Source organism: Leuresthes tenuis, unplaced genomic scaffold, assembly GCF_036924035.1.
Source record: "Leuresthes tenuis unplaced genomic scaffold, fLeuTen1.0.hap1 SCAF_14, whole genome shotgun sequence".
NCBI classification, from domain to species: domain Eukaryota; kingdom Metazoa; phylum Chordata; class Actinopteri; order Atheriniformes; family Atherinopsidae; genus Leuresthes; species Leuresthes tenuis.
The window spans coordinates 31,686,365-31,705,473 of record NW_027325368.1 but is presented as its reverse complement, the minus strand read 5'-3'; the positions used below and the strand labels follow the sequence as shown (position 1 = coordinate 31,705,473).

Sequence of the window (19,109 nt, the reverse complement as noted above, 5' to 3'; positions counted from 1 at the left end):
TCTACAAACAACAAACAAACAACAACAAAAAACAAACAAACAAACCACCCGGTCACACCAGTCGCAGCAGCCCGGGCCTGAGACCCACCATCACCCAGACCATCACCCACCCCCCCAACAGGGGAAAAGCACCGCCCCCCCCCCCCACCGCACGCCCCAACACCCTGAAAAAAAAACAACCATCTGCGGACACCTTGGAGGTCCCAGAGCAACAAGCCCGGCACCAGGACCTGCACCAACCCACCCATACTGTGGCGCGTCCAGGACAACCCAGCCCCCCCAGGCACAGGCAGGGCCCCCCCCCCCGGGCGCAAGGCAGCGCCCAGCCACCAGGGCCCAGGCCCAGCACCACCACCCACGCCGGAGCGGCCCAGCCACCCGGCATAGAGCCAGCAGCCACCACCCCAAGGCCTCTAAGGGACCCCGCCCCACACCGCAAGACAGTCCCACCCGCAAGCCCCCAAAACTGCCCTCCAAGCCCGACACACAGTCCCCCCCAGCAATGACCAACCCGGTCCCCACGACCCGAGAGACCACCAGACGCCCGAAGCCACACAGCCCCCCCCAGCACACACCCAACCGCCCAGAGCGACGGGACAGCAACCCACCACCACCACTATGTGATAAAGCTAATCAGCGGGAACCAGAGAGAATTAAATTCAGCCAATTGATGTTTTGAGGAGGCAGACATTGTTTCCATGCTAATATAATCTAAAAGAAAATTTCTAAACTGGTTAATACACAGATTGTTCTTCGCTTTCCAGTTCATGAGAATAGTTTTCTTTGCGATACATAACACTGTGAGAACCATGTGTGCTGAGTTAATTTCCATGTTGATGTTGTCTAAGTCACCCAGTATGCACAGTGTGGGGCATGCAGGGATGCTACACTTTAGCCATGTTGATACGTCCGCACAGACTTCAAGCCAGAACTTCTGGACAGGCGCACAGAACCACAAAGCGTGTGCATAATCATCAGATGCAGATGTTTGAGTGTGTCAGACCCATCCTGAACATCCTTTGTCCTGTATAGTGTGTTCTATGAAGGATTTTGTATTGTATGAGCTGTAAATTAGAATTCTGAGTCATTCTGAAGGTGTTCAAACATATTTGTGGCCAGAAGCTATGACTAGAACTGATGGATAAATCTGCCTCCCATTTTGAGGATGGAAGAGACATTGTGTCATCTATTTTAGACAATAATTTATATATTTTTGATAGTAGTTTTGGGGTGCAGATGCTTAGAAATTCTGCTACCCTAATCGGGAGTTGTAAGTCTGGTTGGTGGAGGATATATTTCTTTGTTATTATAGACTTAAGTTGTTGATATTCTAGGAATTTATTGCTGCCTATCTCATGTTGTGATATGAGCTCATCAAATGAAATAAAATTTCCATTTTGGATTATATGTTCCAGATGTTTGATTCCTTTGATCTTCCACAGAGTAAAATTTAGCATTTTTTTGTTTTGTAGTATGTCAGGATTGTTCCAGATGGGTGTAAGCTTACATGGGACAATTGAAGACTTTGTTATTTTAAGAAATTCCCACCAGGCTGTCAGAGAGGTGCTGATGTTAATGCTTTTGAAACATTTGTGATGTTTTACGTTTTGACTAATAAGTGGCAGGTCAGAGATTTCCAGATTATCACACAATGCTTGTTCTACATTTATCCATGGTTCATCTATTGGGCTAGGTTTAAACCATTTTGATATATACTGTAACCTATTGGCTAAGGAATAGTGCTGAAAATTAGGTAAATCTAATCCACCACAGTCCTTGGTCTTCTGTAGGGTTTTTAAACTAATACGTGGTGGTTTGTTTTTCCACAGAAATTTGGAGATGCAAGAATCTAGTGACTTAAACCAAGTAGCAGATGGTTTTATGGGGATCATTGAGAACAAATAATTAACTTTTGGTAGTATCATCATTTTAATGGTTGTAACTCTCCCCATAAGTGATATAGGTAAGGACTTCCAACGAGAGAGATCGTCCTCTACTGTCTTTAATAATTGCACATAATTTAGCTTTGTTAGCTCTGAGAGCCTGGAGGAAATGTTTATGCCTAAATATCTGATATTTCCTGACTGTAAAGTGATTGCAGGTATATTCTGGACTCTGCAGTTAATGGGCAGAACTGTGGTCTTAGACCAATTGATAGAGTAGTCAGAAAGTGCTGAGAATTTATTTATGAGTGTGATCGTGTGAGTGAGAGACGTTTGAGAGTTCTGAAGGAAAAGTAAAACATCATCAGCATAAAGACTTATTTTATGCTCAATATTTTGGGGTTGGATGCCTTTAATATTTCTTTCTTGTCTGATAGCAGCTGCTAAAGGTTCGATGAAAATAGCAAAAAGTGAGGGAGAAAGTGGGCAACCCTGTCTTGTACCTCTCTGCAGACTGAAGTTTGGAGAGGTTTGATCATTTGTCCTGACACACGCATTTGGGGAGCTATATAATATCCTTATCCAGTTGATGAAGTGTGACCCAAACCCAAATTTGTTTAATGCTGCGAATAAAAATTTCCAGTTCACTCGATCAAATGCTTTTTCTGCATCTAGAGAGACTATTGTGGTTTCCAGGTTGTTGATGGTAGAATAGTCTATGAGATTAATTAGCCTGCGAGTGTTAGTGGATGAGTGTCTACCCTTTATGAAACCTGTCTGGTCAGGATGTATTATAAGTGGAGTTATTTTTTCTATTCTTTTGGCGAGGGTTTTACAAATTATTTTGAGGTCTGCATTTATTAGAGATATTGGGCGGTAGCTGGATGGAAGTATGGGGTCTTTTCCTGGTTTCTGTAGCAAGATAATGTTAGCAGAGTTCATGTGTGGGGATAATCTGCCATTCTGCTTAACTTGTAATACCATTTTGTGAAATGCAGGTGCCAAAACAGTCCAAAATTCTTTGTAGAACTCTGCTGGAAAACCATCTGGTCCCGGGGCTTTGTTACTAGGCATATGTTGAAGGGCTTCATGGAGTTCTCCTATTGAAAGAGGTGAATCCAGAGCCATTGCCTGTTCGGTTTGTAATTTTGGAAGGTTGATATTACTAAGAAACTGATCTATGTTACTATCTGATGGATCATTTTGTGATGAATATAAGGTTTTATAGAAGTCCCTAAAAGCATTGTTGATTACATCGGGGTCATGGGTGACATTTCCTTTTGAGTCTTTAACAGAAGTGATTGTTGTTTTCTCTTTGTTTCTCTTTAGTTGGTTAGCTAGGAACCTTCCAGATTTATTGCCGTGCTCAAAGTTCTCCAAGCGAAGTCTTTGTATGAGAAACTGTGTTTGTTTATCAATAATTTTGTTTAATTCAAGTTTAGCTTTTCTTAATTCATTCAGTGTGTGTTCCTCTTTGGAGGTACTGTAGACAATTTCTAATGATTTAATCCTGAGTTCTAAATCTGATATCCTTGAACTTTCCCTCTTTTTCTTATTTGATGAAAAAGAGATTATTTTGCCTCTCATAACTGCTTTTCCGGCTTCCCAAAGAGTACAAGCTGACATTCCTGGCAGGTCATTATTTTCTAAATATACAGACCATTCCCTTTTGAAATAATTAATAAAATCAGGGTCTTTTAGTAATGATGTATTAAATCTCCAATTCCTAGCTGGTGGTGTAACTCTGTTATTCTTCAGTGTGATAGAAACTGGAGCGTGATCACTGATAGTGATGGGGTGGATTTTGGTGTCTGAAATATCCCTCAACAAGGAACTGCTAACTAACAAATAATCTATTCTTGAGTATGAGTGGTGTACCGGTGAGAAGGTGTATTCTCTAAGAGTGGGGTGGTGGGAGCGCCAAGCATCACAAAGACCAAAATCTTTCATATACTGTTTAACAATATTCGTGGACTGCCAGTTCCGCTGACTTCCTGAAGTACTGAGTCTGTCTAGTCCTGAGTCTAATACCATGTTAAAGTCCCCTCCTATGATGAGTGTGTTATCTGAGTGATCAGAGAGTGAAGTGAAAAAGGAGTGAAAAAATGAGGGGTCATCCACATTTGGACCATATATATTTGCAATGCATAAATTCATATTTTGAACAGATAAATTAATTATTAGAAATCTACCTTCTGGATCTATAACTGTGTTGTTTACGGTGAAATTTACTCTTCTATTTATCAGAATGGCTACACCTCTTTGTCTGGAGTTGTAACAGGCTGAGTACACATGAGGAAACTGTGCTGTGGTGAGAACATCAGCTACAGTCTTTGATAAATGAATCTCCTGTAATAAAACAATGTCCGCCTGCAAATCCTTCAATTTATTGGAGATTTTTAATCTCTTCTCCCTGGACCCAGCTCCATGCACATTCCATGAGATAAACCTCAGTGTGGACATGCTCAGACTAACGCAGTGAGTGCTGGATGCTTGCTAAAAGCATCCCGTGCGTGTGTGTGCATATATGCTTCCATGAACATGCCATTGTTGGTGTTTCAGTTGTCAGTATGAGCTTGCTACAATATGTACTTGCGCTGTCGATGCTGTGTGGAACTTGATTATGTGCTCTGCTCAAAACTCTATGTGCGCCGTGCTTGTTAACATTACTTATTAAGGTGGAAACGCAGCGGGTTGGGGAAGAAAGACAGAATAGAAAAACAGTGCAAAAGAGTGGAAGTGTGAGATAGAAAAAGGAAAAACAAAAACAAAAAAACATACCCAAATAAACAAATATGAGCTGCATATATCCTATGCTGGTGAGACTGGCAGTGAGCTATATATTTTGCCTTGATAGATAACTGTGAATTGGATAGATTATTTCAGAGTTACTTATGTACCATCTATGGTGATATGATTTATACAAGTTAACGAATACAGATCACCTGGGGTTTAGAAGAGCCAAGGAGTGGTTTCCTGGTCGTGGTACAGCTGCCCGTTGATGAATAACTTATCCACCGCGATGACAGCTCGGGAGCCTCCTTCCATGAACTTTCTCCGGATGGGGAACAGAACCCTGCGTCTTTCCAGGATTTCTTTGGGAAACTGGTCGTTGACGCTGAAGTCCGTTCCTCTCAGCTCCCTGCCGCGGCCCCGAGCCTGGACCTTCTGTTGGAAATGCTCGAACTTGGCCACAATTGGTCTCGGTCGGCGGGCATCAGGTCTCTTCCCTCCCAGGCGGTGGACTCGGTGAAAAGTAATGTTTTTCACTACATCTCCTGGAAGTTTCAGCTGATTTTGAATGAAGTTTTTTACTGCGAGTTCAGGCTCCTCGTCTGCCTGCTCCGGGATTCCAGAAAACACCAGATTGTCCCTCATACTACGAGCCTGGAGATCAATAATTGATTCTTTCATCCTCTTGTTCTCATCAGAGATCCGGCTCATTCCTTCGGTGAGTGTTTTCACCGATCCTCTGAGGGCTGCGTTTTCTGCAGCCAGCGTCTGCACCTGTTGCTGGCTGAACTCCAACGACTCCCGTAATGCCTGGAACTCTCTGTGCAGAATTTCTAACAGAGACATACGGGCGTCGAAGCTGGATAATTTGTTATCGATCGATGTTAAAATGTCCGTCGAATCATTACCAGCTGGAGACGTCGCTCCGGGTGACTCTTCATTGCGACTTCTCTTTGAAGTTGAAGCCTTGCTGCTAGCAGATGGGGTTTGGTTGGTTTTCCCCATGACGATCCTGTCAAAACACTCGTCGATGAAATCCGTGAGGCTCTCCAGGCTTTCTTCACTGTACTCCAGTGTTTTGTTTTTGTTTCACCCGATAATATATTTATTTAAACAGTAGTTATTGGCGTAATTATAATCTTATTATATTGTTTGCTCTATTTGAGGCGCGCCTTGTTTGAATCTGCCGATAGTCTCACACAATCTCGCGACACTACAGCATCACACACACAGTGGTTCTAATTGATCTCTCATCTTTGAATGTATGTAGCCTTAGCCAATCCTGTCCTCACCTTGTTCAGGGAGGAGGTGAATCTCCAACGTGCCACCGCACATTAGCGAGAGTAGAGGCTGCGTTATCTGCATCCGAGCAGGATAGCTGTAAACTGTAAAGTAAATAAAATACTCCTAACTCCCAAGACAGACGGAGAGTCGTCCCATGGTTTATGTGTGAGAACTCTGAGAAGCTGCCAGAGGTAAATTCGTGTGTTTTAATGTACTTTGTGCTGTTGTGTAATTGTAATGTGTTAAAGACGAGCAATTGCTAATCGCTGCTAGCCTTTAGTTTAGCCTGCTCATAGACTTGCCCATGGTTAATTTCACATTGCAGTTAGCAATTGCTAATTTGTTTAAGAAGTACTGTTGGTTTTTCGCCATGAGTAAGCCTGTAACTTAGTTACTAAGAAGAATTATATGATTCAGGACCGGACATTTGCCATAAGAGGGAGAGAGTGAGGACCGGGAGAGCCCTGGACCTTTGGAGGGAGACTGTAGCTGCTGTACTTGAACGTGGCTCACCGCACTGTGTTGCTGCACGCTCCATTTTCTTGCCGCTGAAACTGCACCTTGCCTTTTGGCCCTTTTCCATCATAATCTCTGACTGTTGCTGGACTCGTGAGTACATCATTAACACTGTGCACGTGTTTTTTGTTTATGCTGGTTAAAACCCAGTGAAACGGCCATTCGTTTTCGGCCTCCACGCTCACAAGCTTCGACCAGGCCTGCAACGTTTTACATTTAATAGCCCTGTGTGAATGTGTGTGTGAGTCTGGGCTGTGGACATTTGAGTTCATTTGTTTATCTTTATTTCACATTCTCTCATGGGGTTCATCATTTATTTGTGTCAAATCTTCCAGAGCATATGATAGTTTTGAATACTGTTATCGATGCACATTTAAAGGTCAACAGTGAACTATTTGACTATCTACAAATCCAATTCGTAACTTTGTAATAAATAATTATTGTTGTTTCAACTACATCTTGTGTTGTACTTACAAGGGTGGTACTTTTTGGATAAATATTAAATAGGTTAAAGTGAACTTTTATTTTAAATGGGAAGTATCAAATTTTGTGTTACTTCTTAAACGTTATTGGAGGCACCGCCAAGTTATTTTATATCACATTTATCACAGGTAGCGCCATCTTTAGACGAACTCAGGCCCCGTCCCACTGTACTACAACACCCCAATTATTTGTCAGTCAATATTTCCTAGCTACATGGGACTGGGGACATATTTTTTCTAATATGGGTTTAAATTTCCAAACTTTATGTCAATATGAAATCCCTGAAGTTGGAGTATTTTGTCGCCTCGTTCACGCTCAGAGCGGGGGATTGGATTGAAGAGAAGTTTCGATGCAATCTGTTGGTTTCTTTGAATTGGCTTTGTATGTATGAATAGGACGAATTTGGAATATAATTAATTGGATTACAATTAATTGGATTCTAATTGGCTTGAATCCTTGAAGTGCCTTGAGATTACGTTTGTTGTAACTTGGTTCTTATATAAATAAAACTGAATTGAATTGAAAGTCCATCTTAGTTTTGGTTAATAAAAAGTAATGCATCCAACATTTTTTGCAGATCTATTCCACCAGTCTTTTCCTACTTCTTTACATTTAACATTTAAGAAAAGAAAGGGAAGTTACAATGATGGTATGTGGTTTCTACCTTGTGCCTCAATGTAGGAATGATTCTCTCGTAGAACTCAGGATGAGGATGAGCCTCCTGGAATCAAATAACAAATTATTGAAAATCATTTTCATTTCAAAGCAATACTTTCATGCATTGTACATACAGGTATTGTTCATTAGAGCAGTAAATCAAAATAAAGCAGCTTATGACTACAAAATCCTCACGAACACCTCTAAAACATTTTTTCTACACCCTTCAACACAACATTTACAGTTTTACAATCACACTTAAATTAATTTGCAAATCTTAATTTGTGTCTATTTAGTTTTAAGACGTTAACCTGCTGGAGCTTTACTTTTTTTTTTTTATATAATCTTTGATGGTATGTGTGGGTTCTCTCCGGGTACTCCGGCTTCCTCCCACCATCCAAAAAACATGCATGTTAGGCTATCCAGGCTGAGCTAGCCACACTGGCGGCCGGCCTTGGCACCATTACATCCGACGTAAATACACCGAAAACCATCGTCGTAAGCAACTCCAGTAAATTGAACAGACACGACCAGGCTCTTCAGACTAAGGAACTCAAGCTAGCTGACATGGAGTACAGGAACAGAAGATGTAATATCTGCATCACTGGCCTTGACGAGGGGCTTAAGGGGTCCAATTTCTCTCAGTTTCTCTCACACTCTCTGCCTAAATGGTTCCCTACTCTCGGTGACATCCAGATTGAGATTATGAGAGCGCATCGAATTTACAATTACAACACCCGCAACCGAGGAGCTGTACGCTAATTTTCAACGTGCTTCGCTACTCGACCCGCCAAGCCATTCTGCGTGCTGCCAGGAAAGACCCTCTCTCCATCGGAGGCCAGAAGATTCACTTTTCTCCAGATTTCAGCAACTTCACCGTCAAACAACACCAAGGTTTTCACCAGGCTATGGATGCAGCGCAAGCTAAAGGTCTGGACTTCTTCTTACTTTATCCGGCCACTTTGAAAGTTAAAGACGGTGCCCAGTACAAAGCCTTCACCTCACTCAAAGAAGCGGAGGATTTTCTGGCGTTGGTGCTGGCTCCATGCCCAGAGGCCTCAGCGCGGGATGGCTGCGCTTCCTTGCCCTGACCACAGACTCACATCGGCCATTTCTGCGGCAGAACTCCGTCCTAGTTTGACGCCTAGCGGACCGACTCCCTGTTGAATTTAAGAGTTGGTACGTATGGGCTGTTGCTTTGTTTTTCTCACACTACGTCACAGGACCGACATCCTGCTGTCACCAGACGCTGAGGACTGACTCCCAGCTTTACTAGCCACCTGATTCTCTTCAGCTGGTAAGCTGCCAATGAGCCTAATATAACTGTGTTTAATATGGGTTATTATTTTGTTTTAGTATGGCAGTAGGCCTATCGGAGTTCATAAATAACCCAATTTTTGCACTATGTTCAGTCAAATTTGTATTTTTTCTGCACGGTGGTACCAAATGTTATTCTACAGGTTATATGGAAGGTTTGAAAATGAAAATACAAGACCTTCATACTTTAACATGTTATATGATACCTCAGCTTAACCAAGTTACTTTACCCAAGCTACAATGAATGTTAGAATAAAATAGAAAAGAAAAATACTTTATTCAACCCCAGTGGGGGAAATTAAAAAAAATATTATTATTGTTTATTGAAATATTAAAATCTGCTTCCCCCAATATGATCACAGACCTACTTTACAGTTTACATTATGTTTATATGTTGTGTCCACGTCTTGTATGGGTTGTGTATTGAGGGCCTTTACTTCGGGTGCACTTGTGTCAGAGTTATTCCAGAAAGAGGGCTATAGCAACATCTTCTCTTTGGCCACATTCAGAACAATTCCTTTAGATTATGGGTGAACTTAACAGTGTGGAACTGTGGCGGACTAAATGCTCCTCACAAATGTGCTAGCACTCTTGGTTTGTTGAAGTGAAAGAATATTGACATAGCATTGTTGTAGGAGACGCATTTGTTAAAAGCTGACGCTGGTCGTCTTGCTAATAGAGTCTTTCATACTGTAGTATTCTCCTCTGCTGACACGAAAAAAAGGTGTGGCCATTGTTGCTAGACGCAGTCTTCCAATGAGAATTATAACATCATTGGCAGATGACATGGGTAGACTTGTGATTGCTAGAATAGAATTTAATTCAAGGAAAATAGCTCTTATATCAGCGTATGCGCCTAATGATTTTGACAATTTCTACAATCTAATTACATCAAAAATATTAGAATATAAGAATATTCCTTCATTGTAGGTGCAAACTTCAATGCAGTGTGGGATCCAGTTCTTGACAAGTTGAGCGCAACCTCCTCAGGGGGGCAGGTTATGGCCATGAACGCTCTAAAATCTTGGGCCAGTAATTTGGGGCTTGTGGATATGTGGCGATTAATAAACCCCTCCACCAAAGACTACACCTTTTTCTCTGGCCAACATAAATCTTTTTCCAGAATAGACTTCTTTTTGCTTCCCCCCAGCTCTTCCACCATATTAATACTGCTGTTCTACTCCTGATAGCTCTGTCAGACCACAAGGGCGTTTTCTGTTCAGCAACTTTGGGCCGTCTATCTAAACGTGCAGTCAGATGGCAGTCTAATACCTCATCATTTAAAAACAAAGCACATATTAATCAGTTTATTACAGGATTCAGAGAATTTGTTGATTTTAATGCTGGTTCTGTAGAGGACACCAGAATCCTTTGGGATGCTATAAAATGCTTCATTATGAGTAACACAATATTATTTAGCTCCAATGCTCCCAAATCCAGATCTCTTCAGTTACAAAGCCTTGAGACATAATTTTCCAGGTTGGATTCCATTTTGCAAACTAATCTTTTTTTTACAGGGAAAATTGCTCTACAGCGTACACTAGTTAAGAAGGAAATCAACAACATTTTGAAGCAACAGTCAGAATTTCAAATTCACAGGACCAGACAAAAGTATTACTTTCATGGTGCCAGACCGAGCCATCTCTTGGCCATGAGAATTAGGACCAGTGACCACTTTGCAGTCAGGTGGCAATATTAGCACTGACCCTAAACAGATAAATGGTTTATTTCAAACATTTTACTTTTAGACAAAAATCAATGTGATAATTTTTTAAGTCGACTACATTTGCCCCAGCTATCAAGAACAGATTCTACTGACTTAGCTAAGCCAATCTTATTAGAAGAGGTGTGGGAAGCAACAAAGGCTATGCAGAAAGGTAAATCACCAAGCACTGATGGGATCCCTCCTGAATTCTATATTACTTTCTGGGAGCAGTTGGGCCCATTTCTTCTGGATATGATTGTTTTTTCAGTTAAAAAAGGCAGATTCTCAAGGGACGTTAACACGGCCCTCATATCTTTGCTGTTGAAAACAGATAAGGATCCTACTTAGTGCTCTAGCTACTGTCCTCTCAGTCTCCTAAATTCTGACTTAAAAAGTTTTGCAAATCTCCTTGCTCGCCGCCTTGAGCACTACATGCCATCATTAGTCAATCCTGTACAGACAGGCTTCGGTTTGCTGCAGTTAATGTTAGATGCCTTCTCCTCATCATTGACGCTGCAACAGATAATAAAATACCCATGTCTGTACTTTCACTTGACACTATGAAAGCCTTTGACCGATTAGAATGGTCGTATTTATGGTCTGTTTTAGAAGCATTGGGTTTCGGTAACACTTTTATCGGTTTCAGACACTATACTCTAACCCCTCAGCACAGCTACTTAGTGGTCAAACGTACTCCTCCCTCTTCTCAGTCTCCAGGTCCTTACGCCAGGGCTGTCCGCTAAGCCCTGAACTATTTGTGCTCTGCTTGGAGCCACCAGCACAAGCAATTTGTCAATCCGATTTGATCTCCCCCATCTCTGTTTATAACACCCAACACCAGCTGTCGCTATATGCGGACGATGTTTTAGTTTTCTTGGAAAATCCTGCTCAGTCGGCACCACACCTTTTGACCATCTGTGAGGAGTTTGGTAATATGTCAGATTTTAAAATTAACTGGTCCAAATCTGCTCTCTTAAATCTTTTTTATTATTGTTTTTTTAACAATTTATTTATTTACATTTTTCCATTTACAGTTCACAGCATCAATAACAGCATTAGAACTTCAAATTCCACCCAGACCCACTCCCCTCCTGAGCCACACCCCATAGGCCAACTCTTGCTTACGTCCCAAAAGAAAATAGATATTAATAATTATAATATAAAAATTATAATAAACAAAAAGTAATAGCAACAATAATAATCAATTAAATCATAAATAAATACATTAGTGAAATCATTATAAAAGAAGATACATTAAAATCATAAAAAGATAAAGAAAATACAAAGCACAGCAAATTACATACAGCACCGGTCATGACATTGGCTATGGAGAAGCACAGCTATTCCCACAGGTGTGCCACAACCAGCGACCACCGCCACATCATTGTCTCAACTCAATTGGTTTATTGTGAAAAGTTATCCAAATACCTTTTAAAGTCATTCCCGAATTTTTCAAAAAATGGGGTTTCTTTTTCACATTAAACATAATTTTTTCAGAGGCTAACTTCCTTAAGCCACATTAAGACAGTAGGTGGGATTTCGCTTTTCCACAACATAGCAATACATTTGTTTCCAGCAATTAGGGATAGCCTAATCTTGTCAGTAGGTAACACAGATAAGTCCCCTAGCAAAATCAGTCTCGGTGAGGAAGGAATCTCTACCCCTGTGATGCCCTTGAGTGTCTCCAGAATGTGATCCCAAAATCGTCTCAAATTTGCACAATCCCAAAACATATAGACAAGACTTCCTGTTGCTTCCTGTTCCTGTTGGTTGATATTATCTGTGCCATCCTTCAAGGTATGATAGGCTTTAATACGACTAATTGCGACTTTGCTTTGCGGTAAGACGTATTGCATCACTTCCTGTTGCCTTGTGCGTGTACTGTGATATGTCTTGCTCCTCTTGAACTACTAATAATCGCCCCTTTTCTCCCTATAATTTACACATCTTGCATAGTTAACTCTATCGCATACTTGTTATATTCTAACGCTCACTCTTACAGATCTTTAGTCTTTATTTTTCACTTTTTAACGGTGTGTCTGGTTCTCTAGCTTAGCACGGCTACCAGTTCTCTTCCTCCATCTCCTGCTTTCACCTGCTCCGTGTATCAGATGTTTAGTTACTCCTCTGCCTCCTTTAGTGGTAATGGTACATGTAACAAATGTACTCTTTTTGTAGTTTTGGAGGCAATGTTATCTGAATTAGAAGCTCGGCTCTGCACTATTGAAAACCACCCGATAGCGAGCCAGGCCCCTTTAGCCAGTGCGGAGCCACCGAGCGTAGCTAGCTCTGTTAGTCGTCCTCTAGCAGATCCCGAGCAGCCGGGACTTAAGAGTGGCTGGGTGACTGTCAGGAAGAGGAGTCATAGTCCTAAAGTCAAGCCCGTGGTTCACCATCAACCTGTCCACGTTTCAAATAGATTTTCCCCACTCAGCGACACACCCACTGAGGACAAAACCCTGGTAATTGGCAGCTCTATAGTCAGAAACGTGGCATTAGCGACACCAGCGACCATAGTCGAATGCATTCCAGGGGGCAGAGCGGACGACATAGAATCCTATTTAAAACTGCTGGCTAAGGATAAGCGTAAATATGGTAAAATAGTTATTCACGTTGGCGGTAATGACACCCGGTTACGCCAATCGGAGGTCACTAAAATTAATGTTGCATCGGTGTGTAATTTTGCCAAAACAATGTCGGACTCCGTAGTTTTCTCTGGACCCCTGCCAAATCTGACCAGTGATGACATGTTTGGCCGTATGTCCTCATTCAATCGCTGGTTGTCTTGGTATAATTCACAGCTGCTTTAAAGCAGACTACAAGAAAGCTGGAGAGACAGTGGCGTTCCTCTAATTTAGAAGAGTCTCAATTAGTCTGGAAAGATAGTTTAATAACGTATAAGAAAGCCCTTCGTAAAGCTAGAACTGCTTATTATTCATCATTGATAGAAGAGAATAAGAACAATCCCAGGTTTCTTTCAGCACTGTTGCCAGGCTGACAAAGAGTTCGAGCTCTGTTGAGCCATTTATTGCTTTAACTCTCAGCAGTGATTATTTCATGAGATTCTTTATCAATAAAATTGTTTCTATCAGAGAGAAGATTAATGGAATCCTTCCCACTATTATCACTGGTGTATCATCAAGTAGAGCAGCTTTAGAAGTATCTTTAGAACCTGATTTGTATTTAGATGGCTTCTGCCCAGTTGATCTCTCTGAGCTAACAACAGCAATAGTCTCTTCTAAACTATCAACTTGTATGTTAGACCCAATCCCAACCAGACTGTTCAAGGAGGTTTTCCCCTTAATTGACACTTCCATATTGGATTTGATCAATCGGTCTTTGTTGACAGGATATGTACCTCGGACTTTTAAGGTTGCTGTAATTAAACCTTTACTTAAAAAACCTACTCTTGATTCAGAATTGTTGGCTAATTATTGACCTATATCCAATCTCCCTTTTTTGTCTAAAGTTCTTGAAAAAAATACTTGCAGCTCAACTTTGTGATCATTTGTATAGGAATAATCTGTTTGAAGAGTTTCAGTCAGGATTCAGAGTGCATCATAGCACAGAAACAGTACTGGTGAAAGTCACCAATGATCTCCTCTTAGCCTCTGATAGCGGACTTGTTTCTGTGCTTGTCCTGTTGGATCTCAGTGCTGCATTTGATACGATCGATCACAGCATTCTGTTACAGAGACTTGAACATGTTATTGGGATTAAATGAACTGCATTAGGCTGGTTTAAGTCATATTTATCTGATAGATTCCAGTTTGTTCTTTTAAATGAAGAATCTTCCTCACACTTTGGAGTAAATCATGGAGTTCCTCAGGGTTCTGTGCTTGGACCGATTCTTTTTACTTTATGCATGCTTCCATTAGGTAACATTATTAGACAGCATGGCATAAATTTTCCATTGTTATGCTGATGATACTCAGCTGTACTTATCTATGAAACCAGATGAAACCAATAGGTTGGTCAGACTACAAGCCTGTCTTAAAGACATAAAGACCTGGATGACTCAGAACTGTCTGCTTTTAAATTCAGACAAAACTGAAGTTGTTCTCTTTGGAACTGAGCGCTTCAGGGAGAAATTGTCTAGTTATATAGTTACTTTAGATGGTATTTCATTGGCTTCTAGTTCTACAGTGAGGAACCTTGGAGTTATTTTTTACAAAGATTTATCATCTGACGCACATATAAAACTGGTTTCTTGGACTGCCTTCTTTCACCTTCGTAATATTGTTAAAATCAGGAACATCCTGTCTCAGGGTGATGCAGAGAAACTAGTTAATGCATTTGTTACTTCAAGATTGGACTACTGTAATTCCTTATAATTGGGCTGTCCCACATATTCTCTGAAAAGCCTCCAGCTGATCCAAAATGCTGCAGCCAGAGTTCTGATGAGAACTAACAGGAGAGATCATGTTTCTCCAGTTTTAGCTTCTATTCATTGGCTCCCTGTTAAATTCAGAATAGAATTTAAGATTCTTCTCCTCACATATAAAGCTCTTAATGACCGAGCTCCATCATATCTTAAAAATCTCATTGTAAGGTATTTTCCTAACAGAGCACTTCGCTTCCAAACTGCAGGTTTACTTGTTGTTCCCAGAGTTTCTAAAAGTAGAATGGGAGGCAGAGCCTTCAGTTATCAGGCCCCTCTCTTGTGGAATAAGCTGCCAGTAAATGTCCGGGAAGCAGACACCCTTTCCACTTTTAAGATTAGGCTTAAAACTTTCCTTTTTGATAAAACTTATAGTTGGGGATGGCTCAGGTGATCCTGAAACGTCCCATAATTAAGCTGCTATAGGCTTAGACTGCTGGGGGACCTCATCTGTCACACCTTTGCTCACTTTGCTCTCTTTTTCCCCCTGTTTAATTTCTCAAATGATTTTATGTACATGTGACATTATTGTGGTTATTAACTTGTGTTTCCCTGTTCCAACAGGTATCCTTTGGTGGTGTTATGGTGTTTTTCCCCCCTCTTTTCCCTCTTTTCTATCTTCTCAAATCCCAGCTGGTCGAGGCGGATGGCCACCCTTCCTGAGTCTGGTTCTGCCAGAGGTTTCTTCCTGGTTCTGGTTCTGCCAGAGGTTTCTTCCTGTTAAAAGGGAGTCGTTCCTTTCCACAGTCCCTCAGGCTCAGGACGGGAGATTGGACTGAAGACAAGTTTCAGTGCAATCTGTTGGTTTCCTTAGCTAGGATATTGTTTTTTAATTGGCTCTATGTGAATTAATTGGATTATTTTGAAATTAATCAATTGGATTTAATTGGATTATGATTACAATGAATTGAATTCCAATTGGCTTGAATTGGACTACATTATTTAAGTGCCTTGAGATGGCAATTGTTGTAATTTGGTGCTATATAAATAAACTGAATTGAATAGAATTGTATTAATAAAGGGGATACCAGCCATTGGCACATCTGCTCTCTTAAATCTAAATGATACTGCAAAAACATCTGTCCTTCCGGTCAATATTCCCATAGTACAACACTTTAAGTACTTAGAAATTGAAATATTTTCTTCTTTAAATCAGATTATTAAGCATAGTATCTCGCAATCCAGATCATAATCAAATTCACTTTCATTTCTTACACAGAACATACCTCACCCCTGTTAAACTCCATCATACGAACATTTTTAATGAGCCATGTTGTAATCTGTGCTCATTGAAAGCCCAGGGCACGTTTGTTCACATCTTCTGGGACTGTCCTCCTTTCAGGCAATTTTGCGGCAATGTTACATCCAAGTTGTCTGACTTGATCGATGATACAATGCCTGTAACTAGATATGTGCTGATTCTAAATAAGCTGTCAGTCCTCAATATTTCTAAACTCAAAAAGCGAGTCATATTTCCTGGACTGACAGCAGCCAAGAAAATGATTGCAACTCGCTGGAAGCCACCTCATTCTCTGACCACTCAGTCTTGGATTCTCTCTCTTTTGGACTTCATATACATGGAGCTTTCAACAGCTCGGATTAATGGTGCTAATGAAAGCACCCTTCACACCTGGCTTAGCACCGCTGACTCTTTGAAAAAAAATGCTTTAAGTTGATTTTCCCACTGGCTCTCTCACCTCTCATCAAGTGCTCCTTGATGTCAGGTCCCTTTTATCGTGTCAATATGTCTGTGTTTGTTTTTTTGTGGGTTATGTATGTAATTTTATTTTTATTATTATATTTATTATCGTTTATGTATTTTATTCAATTTTCTATTATTATTGATTTATTTTAAATTTTATTTTATTATTATTATCATTATCAATACTTAATTGCTAATTCTTTTCTTTCCCATGGCACGTTCTTATGTCTTGGACCAACTATCTTTCTTTGAGAATCCTTTCATAATAATTTTGTATCCCCTGAAATATTTCTGTTGGAAAATTTGATCGCTACAAAAAGGAGTGAGTGTGAACGTGTGTGTGGTAGTTTTTTTGTTTGTGTTTTTGTGGCCCTGTGTGGGACTGGCAACCTGTCCAGGGTGTACCCCGCCTCTCGCCCAATGACTGCTGGGATAGGCTCCAGCCCCCCAAGACCCGACCGACGGATTGAGCGGGTACAGAAAATGGATGGATGGGATGGATCTTTGATGGATAGAAATGGATCTTTCTGATGACATCAGTATCTTTTTAAAATATTTTTCTCCAACAATCATACAACAGTACAGCAATCTCCAGTTACTTACAATGAAGAGGGAAAAAATGACCTAATTATTGAAAAAATAAAAAATTAGAGAAGTGCTGGATGATGATGTGTTACTGTGATGGCAGCTAAAAAGCCTGTAATGATTACACACCTTGATGAGCATATCTAGTTCCATCCGTAGACTCATTACTTCAAGTGTTACTGCGGCAACTCTACCCACATCAGGATCTGTGACATCATCAGGGAAGCTGAGCCCGTCTGCCTGCTGATTGGAGTAACCATAGAGACACAGCACTGCTCGTCCTCCCTAGAGGTGGAAACAACAAATGGGGGGGGGGAAATACGAAAGTAGACCATCATGTGTTCTGTGTGTTAAAATTCTGTCAGTCAGCAAGTGGAATCATTTGGAATGTGGTAAAGATAGATAGAATTTATAGATATTGATAGAATCAGAACAGCACATGGGCAGGGATGGGGCAGGAACAGGACACACCGAGTGAGGTTCCCAGCAGGGAAAGGCCACCTAGTCCAACAGTAACTCATCGCTAGGTTTTGGTATAAAATACATTTTAGTAACCTTTCTAAGGTTTTAAGGGTGTCTATAAAATGTAAAAGATTAACAGAGGAAATTATTGTAAAATAAGGTTTCCTTACCATTCATCCGTCGCAGAGCATCTTAAAAGGGATATTCCTTTTTTGAGGTGGTTTTGTGAAATGCTTATGAAAACTACTACTCATGAGTATTATTGGCAGTAAAAAGTGGTCATAGTACTTAGTTTAGAGAATCCAAGGATTTTCTGACTGGTCAGCTAAGCAAACACCAGCTTAGATCAGGCTGTGTTTAAGAGAAACGTTTTTTCACATCTAAAGCAACCCAAACACCAATAATTCCACAGCAGTTTGAGTGAAATCTATATTGTGGATGTTTATCCATCATTTCTGCATCAGAGTTACATGGACTGGATCCATCTAACATGATCCATGTTGTCACATGTTTTTGCAACAGTCCACTGGCCGTGTTGCAACACAGGTGCTCTGCGGCTGAGAAAATGTAGAGAAAACTATGCAACCCTCTGGTGCAGAAGTGATGCAGTGTACTAATCTGCTATGCTATAACAAAATGTGGATATTTTCTTGATGCACTACCTGTTTGGCTGGCTATGTGGTGACTCTTTGCAATGACTTGCCTCACACAGTGCAACCTCCCCACATTCAGTTGGGCAACCTGCAGAGGTGAACCTTTTACTTGTGGACAGTTTGTCTGCTTGATATGCAACCTATGGTCCTGGGAATGTGGGAGGTTGTATCTCGATGTTGCATTCATCAGCAGTGGCAACCTGAATGTTACCCAGCAGTAAAAGGACAGTTTTTCCTCTTATTGCTGTGGTGATCAGGTAATATCCAACCCAATCCAGGCCCAGAACTTCAAAGACCTCTTGACTATAAAACTAAGAGCAATTTTGGATATTCTGCCTCATATTTGTGGAGTTTGACAACAAAATTAATTTAACAAGCAAATCCTACTATACTGATTGTAAAAAAAGGTCACTAATAATGTTATCAAGATCAAGGTATATCATGTTTTTAGAACAGACCTAGACAAAAGAAAAAGTAGTTAAAATAGATATAGTTAAAATAATGGTTATGGTTAAATACAGTTTAATCCAGCCAGATGGGAGGGTGTCAAACTAGTTGTCTGCCAGGTGGGTGGGGTATATACAGGTCCTCTGCTCCTGAACGGAGGCTGCCTTTGCGTCCTGAGGAAATAAAGGCGTTGGTAGACCTATTTTAAAATCTATCTCTTTTGTCTTCCCTATATTGATGCTGAGATTGTTCAATATGCACCAGTCCACCAAATCTACCACATCCTACCGGTACGATGACT

The 19,109-nt window shown here is 40.8% G+C and overlaps 1 protein-coding gene across 2 annotated transcripts in view; it reads right to left on the bottom strand.

Moving 5' to 3' along the window:
* rnf31 (ring finger protein 31) overlaps positions 1-19,109 on the bottom strand; it is a 113,594-nt gene that overhangs the window by 76,872 nt on the left and 17,613 nt on the right. For both annotated transcript variants that reach the window (XM_072363574.1, XM_072363575.1), the window contains exons 4-5: positions 17,376-17,531; positions 7,564-7,620 (exon numbers count right to left, since the gene is read on the bottom strand). In XM_072363574.1, coding sequence (XP_072219675.1) covers positions 7,564-7,620; positions 17,376-17,531 — 213 coding nt within the window. The remainder of the gene's footprint in view (positions 1-7,563; positions 7,621-17,375; positions 17,532-19,109) is intronic.